At 39.5% G+C, this 12,994-nt stretch overlaps 1 protein-coding gene across 1 annotated transcript; it reads left to right on the top strand.

Moving 5' to 3' along the window:
- Nucleotides 1–6,276: 6,276 nt before the first annotated feature.
- Nucleotides 6,277–8,367, top strand: SLITRK1 (SLIT and NTRK like family member 1; the record flags this gene model as incomplete). The annotated part of the gene is made up of 1 exon (XM_079903266.1): nucleotides 6,277–8,367. One exon carries the CDS (start codon nucleotides 6,277–6,279, stop codon nucleotides 8,365–8,367), a length of 2,091 nt encoding a protein of 696 aa, XP_079759392.1.
- Nucleotides 8,368–12,994: the final 4,627 nt, after the last annotated feature.

Genomic DNA, 12,994 nt, shown 5'->3' with positions numbered 1-12,994 from the left:
ATAATGATGTTTACAGTGACTTATGTACAAGCTTGTTCTTTGCAGCATTGTGAGAGCAAAATTTTTAGAAAGAACTAAATCTCCAACAATGTGGAATTAGTTCAATGATTATTTTATGTCATGCAAAGGAATTCAGCCCCTAACATAATATAGTAATGGGTGTTTATTAACATTGAGCATTTTCACAAATAAGTGTTAAGTGCAAAAAGTGTATTACAAAATATATGGTTGTATGTTCACAGATTAATTTCTGAGTGCTGAAACTCTGTGATTTTAATTTTGTTCTTGTTACTCTCAATATTTTCCAAAACCTAAACAAGTAATATGTATTTCTTTATCTTAAAAATTATAATACATACTTTGTAGGAAACAAAAACAGAGCTCTTTTGCTGTATGTGATTATCTGCATGGTCTTGTAGGATATTTTTTAAAGAGTAGAATAAGTTCTTAACAGCATATACTTAAGCGCCAATTAATATAATAAACAACTGTACAAATATATATCCTTATTTCAGTATGGTATAGTGTAGTATAGTAAAAGGAATAAACTAAGATTTTCTTACATATAAATTTATAGTTTTGATCAATATTCTTCTCAATAAGTCCAAAACAGTGACTCATATGAGTTTTATTAGACAAATGGGCTTAATGAGAAAATAGGTTCCACTCCAAGATGGTTGAACTTAAGACACAAAGCAGTATAAATTTAAAGCGATATGAACATGAGAAAATGATACTTCAGGACACAAAGTAAAAACGGGAAAGGTATTTTGATATGTTCTACTGAGTTTGCTGTTTATTTGATGATAAATAAAAGTAGGTACATTATGAAAATCAACTTACTATAAAAGAAGTATTTTTACAAAATAATGCCATTTGTAGTGATATGGATGGACCTAGAGATTGTAATACTGAGTGAAGTAAGTCAGACACAGAAAGACACAGATCATATGATATTGCTTATATGTGGAATATAAAAAAGAGGGTACAAATGAACTTATTTACAAAACAGAAGTAGAGTCACAGATGTAGAAGACAAACTTATGGTTACCAGGGGAAAAGTCAGGGCAGGGATAAATTGGGAGATTGGGATTGACATATACACACTACTATATGTAAAATAGATAACTAATAAGAACCTGCTGTATAGCACAGGGAATGCTACTCAATACTCTGTAATGGCCTATAGAGGAAAATAATCTAAAAAAAAAAAAGAGTGGATATATGTATATGTATAACTGATGCACTTTGCTGTACACCTGAACCTAACACAACATTGTAAATCAACTATACTCCAATAAAAATTTTTAAAAAAGGAAGTTGGAAGATTAAAAATAAGAAATATTCTTTTAAAATTTTATTGTTTTGCCTTTTAGAAGTCATCTAATGTGATAATTATCTTGGCATTCTATTCCTAGAATGTTATTTGCAATCTACAAAAAGAAAATGGGGGAAATGGTATATTCAAAACATATTAGTTTACAGGTATAATTGATTCATGTTCTTGTCTCTTAGTTTACAGTTGTTATCAGAAGGAAGAATTCCAACAACTCCTTTATCTTATGAAACATAGGAAAGCATAGTAGTAGATTAAACTCAGAACTAGTGAATTCTATTCTACAGTAGCTGTTACATTTACTCTTGGCTTCAAGCCCTAGTGAATATGCAGACACATGAACAAAATATCCTAAATCCAAATGTGAAAAGTGTAAGGAGTCAAGACACTAGAGCTTTTGTGAAATTATTTTTTAAAAGTGTTAGATTCGGAAAAAAAGAATTTGAAGAGAATAAAAAATCCACAAACTCCAATGATTTAATTTACTAGTAAGGAAACTGATCCAGGGAGAGCTTAATCAAGGTAACAGCCTTGCATATTTAGAATAAATAGGGATTTAGGACTGAGAGTAAAAGTTTGGCTCATGAGATTATAGCTCTGCTATCTTTCGAAAAGTCAACAGATATTATTTAATCTTGGTGTATAACTCAATATTCCTCAATTTCTGTTTCCATATTTATAAACTAGGATAATTGTATCACTATACACCAACAAGTTATCAGTATTTCTCTCTGGAATAAAAAGTAGTGTGGATGAGGAAAGACTGAAGATGAACTTCTTATATATAATTTTGTATTTCTTAAAAATATATTACTTTCATAATTAAAAATCAAAATTGAATACTTTAAAAATTATTGTGAGTATTAAATACTGAAGAATAAAAAGATATAAAAATTAATGTTTGCTATAAATTCTACTTTTTCATCTTAAATATGCAGGGAACATATGGAAATATCTGGAAATTTTATGTCATTTGCAAAAAATAGATTATCAACTGATGACCTCTTTCTTAATCTGAATGACTTTATGATATTTACATGTTACTTGTGTCACTTGAGAGATGAACCTGTTTGAGGAAGAATAAGAAAAAATGAACATTTAACGATGCAATTGAAATACTTCTGGCCATAGCATAAAAATGAAGCTACAGCCCCGAGCAAATATTACCAATTCTCATCATCCTCTGGAGTGTCCTTTATCTCTAGCTCCTGAGATCATCTGTTATAAGAGGCAAAGCAATTGAAGTAGTTCACTTGACCTCAAATAGATATAGTAGAACCCTTTTAAGAAAAGTTCATGCCTAAGAAATGTTCCCCTAAGGTGTTAGAAAAGTTTAGGTCACATACACATTCCCATATTGTTTTTACTTCCCACCAAGAAATGTACTGCTGTACTTGAAGAGTTAGCCTTTGGAGGGGTGGGTATACTTTTCTAAGCTGCTTTGTTCCTCTGAAATGTACTTATTATCAAAATAATTACTTTAAGAAGAGTTTTGTTAACAAGGGTGCATCTTCCATAGAACTATACGTGTGTGACAATTTTTTGCTTACAAATTGGTAGTGGATATCTTCATAGAGGTGATACAACCTTAATGTTTTCTTCTGAGGTTTGGCTGTTCATCTAGGCAATACCACATCCTTTTTTTACAGTGCAGAGATAATAAACTATTTGAGGATGGTAGAAAAAATTTTTGTAACATATTGAAATAGGAAAATCCTGTCCATAAATTTTCTAATGTGATTGGCTTTGAGAGGAAAGAAGCAATCAGGAGAGAAAGATACAGCATTTAATGGGTGGGAGTGGGGGAATGAAATCTTAATATCAATTGCTTGTTACCCCAATTCTGTTAATTTAAAGTCAGCTTCAATACATTCTTTGGGTCTCTTCACATAAAGTATTTATTCAGCAAGTTGAATAAATAAATAACCAATTAAGCTTAAAGGTGTGATTTTAGATGATTACCATCAATATTTTTCTTCCTAAACAGCCAGCATTTTTCTGTCTCTCCTCCAGTCTTGCCACAGACACTGCATGAGTCTGCCCTCCTCTCTCAGTGTGGTTTCTGGGGCCAAGAAGTTTCAGATCTGAGTCCTATTACAAAGGAACAGAAATATCCTTCCCCCCAGTTTAACTCTTCCTCCACATGGGCAGTTCTCAACTACATAGCATTATTTTCGTGAAACGGTTTCAAATGGATTAAGCTCTCTTCCCTCTTCCTGCATGTGGTAATAGGTTAAATTAAATAAGAACAGGATTGATTTTAAAAGTATAATAGGTTGTCTGAAAAAGACCTTTCAATCTGTCTCTCTGTCTCTCTGTCTCTGTCTCTGTCTCTCTCTCTCTCACACACACACACACACACACACACACACACACACACACACATGCACGCGTACACACACACACCATTCTGAGCTGAACCCTCATCCACGACCCTCCACTGAATTTCACCAGAAGATGACAACACAACATTTGATTATATGAAAATATTATATATAGATAAGAAATCTGCCCCTCCCCAGTAATAAGCTTCTGGACCTGGAATAAGAAATCTCCTCTACATTTCCCTGAATTTTCCCAACCCCATTCCTCCCCATAAATCTTTCACTCTTTAACCTTTTCCAAATACACAATCCTTGAATATTTGATCTTTTACGCAGCTTATTATCAGGCTTGTAACAACTGTCCAACTTGTGTAAGACCTAATTAAAAGGGAAACTGATGTGAACATATGATCTCTGCTTAGACTGAAGAAAGGACCAAACAACATTTTTTTTAAGTCCTGTAAATTCCAAACACTAAAATAATGCACACAATTTTTAGAAGTATTGATGGAAAAGGTGTTGACTCTAAGTCAGCAAAACGGCCTTCCAGAGAAGCTGCATTGTCACATTCTCTCCCATCCCAGATGTTAGTAGAACTTGGTTTTTATAAGCTCCATCCAAGTTTGAAGAACCCAGCAATTACTTCCCTGGGAAAAGCCTGAGCACTGTGCTCTGGCAGCACCATTGAGCCGGCAAAGAGAAACTGGCCACTACCTGTAGATAAGGTTCGCACAGAGCCTTAGGGACTAGAGATTTCTATCTCCCCCTAGCAAAATGCAACCGGTTATTTACTTGTATGCATTTTAAATTCGTCCAAATGGATGCAGAAACTTCGTGTGTATGAGAGTGTGAGGGTGAGCCTGTGTGCGTGCGTGTGTGTGTGTGTGTGGTGTGCACACAGGAGTCTGCCAGTGGGTTTTTAAGAGCGCTCACGAATCATACTGGGATTTTTCCCTGCCCCCTCCCTCCTTTTCCGGTTCCCAGTGAAGGATTTTGGGTCTGGAATCAAAGACGAAAGCGTGCACTGTGTTTTCATCATGCAGACTTAAGTAACATTCAAGAAATATCATCAGAGAAACCTAACTCTCAATGACCAAGTTGACTAAAATTCTATACCAAGTTTTAAAAAGTATTTGCCTAAATTACATACCTAGCAGCAAAAAAATTCATACCCAATTGTATTGTATAAAATATATATGATATGCATATATGTTCCAAATAGCTACTTTCAAACATGTTAAAAAGGAAACAAACAAACAAAAAAGGTTTCAAAGACATCAAATAGCATAAAACATTGTACTGCAGAGACCGAAGAAATGCATTTAAAGCACCGATGAAAATGGCGTGCAGTATAATTACCTCAAATTGCTGTTCGCTTGACACCCTGACACTAATTTTATTCAAGCCATCGGGAAATAAATGTTTTAAAAGCACTCTTTCCAAACGCTGGAGCTAGTGGGTGCTGTGAGGTCGTTAAGGAAAGGAAAGGGTAAAGTTTTCAGCACGCAAAAAGAATTAAACAATCCTTTTAAAAAAACGTCTATGTGGATCGACAGCCTTTAATGCCCACATTTTTAACGCTTGCCCTGTACGTGGATTGACTTTTTTTTCCTTCAGCATTCCCTCACCAGATGGATTTTTGCTACTGCAGATCAGCAGAGGGTGTCAGATCTTTCAGAGTGCACCAGGCTGGAACGAGCAGAGCTTCTTAGCAACTCTCTTCTTCCTCCCTCCCCATTCTCACGCTCTCTCCCTCCCTCAGACAACTCGCCCCCCCCCCTCCGCCCCCTCCACGTAATTCCGAAAGAGCAGAAGAAAGAGAAGGAGAACAAGAAAAGAAGAGCTAGTAACCGAGAGTCGGAGACCAGAAAAAAAAGCTGAAGAGAAGCGAAGGGGAGGAAAGAGAAACGATGGACAGCCACAAAACGCAGCGATTGCGGAAATTTTCCAGCGCCATTGGTTCGGCAGCGTGAGTCGTCCGGTCGGGCGTGATTTCAGCACCGGGAGGGGGCTGGACAGCTCCTCGGGGGGACTCCTGGGCAACCCGCAGCCACAGCAAGAACTCCATCAGCAGCCTCAACAACAGAAGCCGCCGAAAACCCTGCTTTGTATCAGAGGCAAGGTCAGTCCGATGCACAGCCATGCACAGGCAGTGTGCCTGTACTACGCTGCAAACCCTCTGCTTGTTTCTCTAACATGCACTTGCTTCTAATTACTAGCATTGTTCCCTTTCTGGTTAGTGAGGAACACTAGACGAGATTCTGTAAGGGTGTATTTTTAATTTATATGTATATATTTAACTTCTTTTTCGTTATTTTTAAAGGGTTGAGGGGGAGTGGGGTTATTTTTTCTACTTTTTTTTTTTTTTTTTTTTTTGCTTGCCTTGCACTACGTGCCTGGATAGTTTGTAGATATAATTATTGACTGGCGCCTGGGTTGTTGCAGTGCGGGGGGGTTAGGGAGGAAGGAATCCACCCCCACCCCCCCAAACCCTTTTCTTCTCCTTCCCTGGGCTCGGACATTGGAGCACTAAATGAACTTGAATTGTGTCTGTGGAGAGCAGGATGGTCGCTGTTACTTTGTGATGAGATCGGGGATGAATTGCTCGCTTTAAAAATGCTGCTTTGGATTCTGTTGCTGGAGACGTCTCTTTGTTTTGCCGCTGGAAACGTTACAGGGGACGTTTGCAAAGAGAAGATCTGTTCCTGCAATGAGATAGAAGGGGACCTACACGTAGACTGTGAAAAAAAGGGCTTTACGAGTCTTCAGCGTTTCACCGCCCCGACTTCCCAGTTTTACCATCTATTTCTGCATGGCAATTCCCTCACTCGACTTTTCCCTAATGAGTTCGCTAACTTTTACAATGCGGTTAGTTTGCACATGGAAAATAATGGCTTGCATGAAATCGTTCCTGGGGCTTTTCTGGGGCTGCAGCTGGTGAAAAGGTTGCACATCAATAACAACAAGATCAAATCTTTTCGAAAGCAGACTTTCCTGGGGCTGGACGATCTGGAATACCTCCAGGCTGATTTTAATTTATTACGGGATATAGACCCGGGGGCCTTCCAGGACTTGAACAAGCTGGAGGTACTCATTTTAAACGACAATCTCATCAGCACCCTACCTGCCAATGTGTTCCAATATGTGCCCATCACTCACCTCGACCTCCGGGGAAACAGGCTGAAAACGCTGCCCTACGAGGAGGTCTTGGAGCAAATCCCTGGCATTGCCGAGATCCTGCTAGAGGATAACCCATGGGACTGCACTTGTGATCTGCTCTCCCTGAAAGAATGGCTCGAAAACATTCCCAAAAATGCCCTGATCGGCCGAGTAGTCTGCGAAGCCCCCACCAGGCTGCAGGGCAAAGACCTCAATGAAACCACTGAACAGGACTTGTGTCCTTTGAAAAACAGAGTGGATTCTAGTCTCCCGGCTCCCCCTGCCCAAGAAGAGACCTTCGCTCCTGGCCCCCTGCCAACTCCTTTCAAGACAAATGGGCAAGAAGATCATGCCACCCCAGGGTCGGCTCCAAACGGAGGTACAAAGATCCCAGGCAACTGGCAGATCAAAATCAGACCCACGGCAGCGATAGCTACCGGCAGCGCCAGAAACAAACCCCCAGCCAACGGCTTGCCCTGCCCTGGGGGCTGCAGCTGCGACCACATCCCAGGGTCGGGTTTAAAGATGAACTGCAACAACCGGAACGTGAGCAGCTTGGCTGATTTGAAGCCCAAGCTTTCCAACGTGCAGGAGCTTTTCCTGCGAGATAACAAGATCCATAGCATCCGAAAATCGCACTTTGTGGATTACAAGAATCTCATTCTGTTGGATCTGGGCAACAATAACATCGCCACCGTAGAGAACAACACTTTTAAGAATCTTTTGGACCTCAGGTGGTTGTATATGGATAGTAACTACCTTGACACGCTGTCCCGGGAGAAATTCGCCGGGCTGCAAAACCTTGAGTACCTGAACGTGGAGTACAACGCCATCCAGCTCATCCTTCCTGGCACCTTCAATGCCATGCCCAAACTGAGGATCCTCATTCTCAACAACAACTTGCTGAGGTCCCTGCCCGTGGACGTGTTTGCTGGGGTCTCGCTCTCTAAACTCAGCCTGCACAACAATTACTTCATGTACCTTCCGGTGGCAGGGGTGCTGGACCAGTTAACCGCCATCATCCAGATAGACCTGCACGGAAACCCTTGGGAGTGTTCCTGCACCATTGTGCCTTTCAAGCAATGGGCAGAACGCCTGGGTTCCGAAGTGCTGATGAGCGACCTCAAGTGCGAGACGCCAGTGAACTTCTTTAGGAAGGATTTCATGCTCCTCTCCAATGACGAGATCTGCCCCCAGCTGTACGCGAGGATCTCGCCCACGTTAACTTCGCACAGTAAAAACAGCACTGGGTTGGCGGAGACCGGGACACACTCCAACTCCTACTTAGACACCAGCAGGGTGTCCATCTCCGTGTTGGTCCCGGGACTGCTGCTGGTGTTTGTCACCTCCGCCTTCACTGTGGTGGGCATGCTCGTGTTTATCCTGAGGAATCGAAAGCGGTCTAAGAGAAGGGACGCCAACTCCTCGGCGTCCGAAATTAATTCCCTACAGACAGTCTGTGACTCTTCCTACTGGCACAATGGGCCTTACAACGCAGATGGGGCCCACAGGGTGTATGACTGTGGCTCTCACTCGCTCTCAGACTAAGACCCCCAACCCGGCTAAAGCAGAGGAGGGGGGATGGAGATGCCTCCACCCTCCCCCCACTCCGCCGGCATCCCCGGGGGTCAGGGGAGCCCAGACCCAGGTCCAGCGCGCCCCAAGCCTTGATGGACATAATAAATAAATAACTATGAACTCGCTCAACTGAGAGGGTCTGACCCCTTAGCTCCCTCTGGAAACAAAGAGCAGACTGTGGCGAGCTGGGAGAGCCTGCCAAATCGCTCTTTGCTGCAGCCCCTTTTGACAAAGCCCCGGCAGGGGCCCTGCTCGGAGACCAGACAGTGCCCTTCCCCTCGGGAGAGGGGCTGGTACCGTGGTCCTACACATATATACATATACCCACATCTATATAGAGAGATAGGTATCTATTTTTCCCCTGTGGATTAGCCCGTGAGGAGGGGGGGCGCGATGGCTCCCTGTTGGCTACGCAGGGATGGGCAGTTGCACGAAGGCATGAATGTATTGTAAATAAGTTAACTCTGACTTCTGGCAGAAAACAAAAAGTGCTGCATGGCTCGCATGGAATCCACGCGCTCCGGGGACGCTGCCCTCCCGCGACTGGGGACGCCGTCACGTTCACAGCACCCACCCTCTTACCTGATAAATCCCATCGTATCAAACTTTCTATAAACAAAATACAGTATAATCAGAAAGTGCCATTTCGCCATTATTTGTGATCGGTAGGCAGTTCAGAGCGTACGTTTACTGTGAAAAAAAAATGTAAAGGTTTTATTTAGGACATTTGCATGGCTAGTCATCAGTCCATTTTATGAGTTAAAAATGTATTTTGCTGAGCAAAGTTTTATGGGTTGTTTTGGGCTCTTTTATTTTGATGGTGATTTTTTTTTTGAGGGGGAATATTTTTCTATACATATCCAATAATGCCTTCCATCTGAATGTAAAATAAGTACCCATGATTTCTATTATAGTATCAGTGTAATTATTAAGAAAAAAAGATTTTGAGGCAGTTAAGCATGACCAATTGATGTCACTCTAGTGCTTAGGCTGCGATCCAATGGTAGCAATTCTGTGCTGGTGTAAATCTTACTTATAAAGTAGGAAAAAAGAACCGAGGAAGCACGTGGAACTTACTAATTCTATTCGAGGATTTTATAATGGCATATTTTTTCAGTATTAAAGTGAAAATGTTTTCAACTCTGGGTCCTTACATTTTTCCAGCTTCATATTTGCAACTGGTAAATTGGATTTGCGGTGGAAGGGACGCGGGAGGGGGAAGGTTGGGGGTGGATCACTTCAAGAGCTACATTAAGGCTCTCTCTTTAATCATCTCACTTAGCTTGTTACCCTTTACGTAGCTCCCCTCCCTCTCCACCCCCGCCCCCGGACTTTTCCAGCTTTCCCCTGTGGTTAAGGAAGGTCTTTCCCCCGACACGCCCCCTCCCCCCTCCCTTTTTTCCCCCTCTCCTTCTGCTGCAGTGAATTCCTTTATTAATACTGGAAATCCCTCACTGCTGCTTCTGCTGCTGCTGCATACACTGCAGATATGTTAAGGATGTTAGTAGAGATTTGATTTAATTGACTCTGTCTACATCGGTCTCATTAAACAGTGGAGGTTTCATTGGTCAGCACTCTTCGATGAAAGACAGCCCTAATGACTGGCATTTGAGATGCTGCTGGCGTTTTGAATTCAACATCTGCTGAAAGTGGTAAAACTAATTAGTGCCCACCCACCCTACCCGCCCCAGCAAATGCATATTGAAATTTGTTAAAGCACTCATCTTTATGGAAATCAATCATTATCCTAAAGAAGTGTTTCTCTCCCATCATTGGGATTTTTGGTTGTGGCCCAGTAATTAACAAGAAAAGCATTGAACTGTTTGAATTTTATGAGCCAGTGTAACTCTGGCCTCAGTCATAGTCCTCTGGGATTTCTAAGCAGTCTTATTTTATCAGCAGTTAGGGGACAAAGCAGCAGATAAAACTACACATTGATGGGGGTCTGCATTCCACCACATATCCACCCTTGAGAAGTATGTTAAAAGACTGCAGACCACAGATTTGAAAAAAAAAAAAAAATGACTGTAGGATTGTAAATCAGCTAATGAAAGCCCCCAGAGCAGTTGTAAGAAGATTTGCCTTCTAGAACTCATATTCTAAAGAAAAGCGATTTCCTAGAACAGTGATGTTCTGGAGTATGTATTATTTATTTTAATGTTTTTTAAATAAAATCCTTATTATAAACCATCACTATTCCTAAGGCCATTCATCATTTTCTCTCTTGATTCTTTTGTTTGTGGACTGCATTTCATAGTAGTAAGTTTGTAACCCACTACCCTCTGACAAATATTATGGGTTGTTATTTATTTATTGATTTTTCATGTAAAGGCCTTAATTCTTTTATGGAAAGACAATTGGGTTCCTTGTAGGCAATCAACAGACTTATTCTTGATTGAAAAGTTGGGGGAGGGGAAGAGTTATATATTCAAGGATATTATGACCTTAAGAAGGAAAAGAAAAGATGGCAGGTGTTCTATGTTTCTGGTGGAAAGTGACACTTGAAAGATACCTAGTGAGGCATGATGGTAATTTTAAAAACTGATACATGATTAGTTTAAGTCAGGAAAATAAAACGTCTGGTAGAAGGTGTACACTGGGGCATGAATTTTCCTTCATAGTAATTAAAAAGAAATTAAAATATAGAAGGCAATGTTAAAGGTATTTTTAAAAGATTATCTTCAGTGGTTTTTGAGTGGTCATTGTGTCCAGGCATGTGCTAAGTGATTTACAGAATTACTTAATTTAGCCCTCACAAGCACATAAAAATTTAATAAGATATTGTTATTTCTATTATACGAATGAGAAAATTGAGGCTTAGAAAAAGTAAGCAATAACTCAAATCTGGTAAATAATGGAGCAGTATTTAAGTCCAATTTTCCTCATATTCCAAAACCTCACTCTTTTTTTTTTTTTTTTTTGCGGTACGTGGGCCTCTCACTACTGCGGCCTCTCCCGTTGCGGAGCACAGGCTCCGGACGCGCAGGCCCAGCGGCCATGGCTCACCAGCCCAGCCGCTCCGAGGCATGTGGGGTCCTCCCGGACCCGGGCATGAACCCATGTCCCCTGCATCGGCAGGCGGACTCCCAACCACTGTGCCACCAGGGAAGCCCGCAAAACCTCACTCTTTGAATGGAGTAGTCAGATATATTTACCTGGTAACTTCTTAAAGAATTCTATCTTTTTTATATATATATATAATATATATATATATATGTATGTATATAGCTGTAAAAATACAATATAAAAATTAAGGGTTTTAGCTTCTTAATTCAGTATGTATTGGTGGCCCTTTATATTTCCAGTATGTCTCGCAACAGAAAAAACTGTCCTATATTTGAAGGAGATAACTTTAGTGTGTTCTCCAAGACTGTATAAGAAGATTTAACATATAAGAAAAAAATGAATGTGCTGTATGAATTTATGAATTATATAAGTTCAAATCATTAAATCTAAATTATCTATATGTTCTAAAATATTAGGACTATCAAATATTTTAATACATAATAATATATGTTAAAAATCCATGTAGAAAAGATATTCAATGATTTCATAAGAGCATTTATTATTTAGACAATGTTTTATTTATTTTGATAAAGTATCTCTGGCACAATTACATATATAAACTAACATATAGTTTATATATGTATATATATAAGCTTAATTTGCAGGATACATAATATATATGGTCTCACCATATAACTTTCACTTAGAAGTACTTAGCTTCTTGTCTTTGTTTTTTCTTAACATTCAATGCTCATATAACGGTAGTTACCATGTGCTTTAGTTGAGATATCTTGTTTCCAGTTAAATCATCCTTTAATTCATCAAAGTAAGAGATTTTAGTTGTGCCAGTTGGAAAAGGAGGAAAGGAGATATCTTGGTTAGTTCCCACTGCTTTAAAGAAAGTAGTACCTTCTGTGGCAGCTGGTGTAACTAAGAAGATCCTAGAATTTAAGTTGTTGCCATAGAAATTTATTGTTTAACCATTTTTACATGTTTATCCAGGAGGAAGCTGGAATAGCTGATCTAACATTACTATAACAGAATTCTTTTTCTTAACAGTGTTTATATCAGATGTAATTAGAATTGTCAGGCATTTTAATACGTGTCAAAATTATACTGGTGATTTTAAGGACAGTTTGTTAATTTAGCTTTTTCCAGAAATGCTAATAAATGTGTTTGGTATGTACAGAGAGATGGATGAATTTGCAAGGGTGAACAGGGAAGTGTGCATTTTAACATGTTGGTAGAATATTATGTAGTGTGGTTTCTAATTTACCTCTTCTGCGAGCTAATTTATAAATACTAGTTGTTTTATTTGTATGCTTATTTGAGGAAAAATGGAAATATAGAATGTGCTAAAATTTTAATTTTAGCATGTATTCACTTTTGTTTCATTTCCTTTCTTATTTCAATCTATTCCAAATGTAACATATTATTTAATTTTTAAAAGATGAACTATGATATCAACAGATATAGTAAATGCAATGCATACTCAAAATTATTAAGTTATATGATTTGCTTCAATGTGGTCCAGAGCCATAAAAAACAAAGGCTAAATTAAATAAATTTAACTTAATCCCCTGGCATTTCC

This window comes from Stenella coeruleoalba (assembly GCF_951394435.1).
Source record: "Stenella coeruleoalba genome assembly, chromosome: 18".
Classification (NCBI taxonomy): Eukaryota; Metazoa; Chordata; class Mammalia; order Artiodactyla; family Delphinidae; genus Stenella; species Stenella coeruleoalba.
This window is presented reverse-complemented; position numbering and strand designations above follow the sequence as displayed.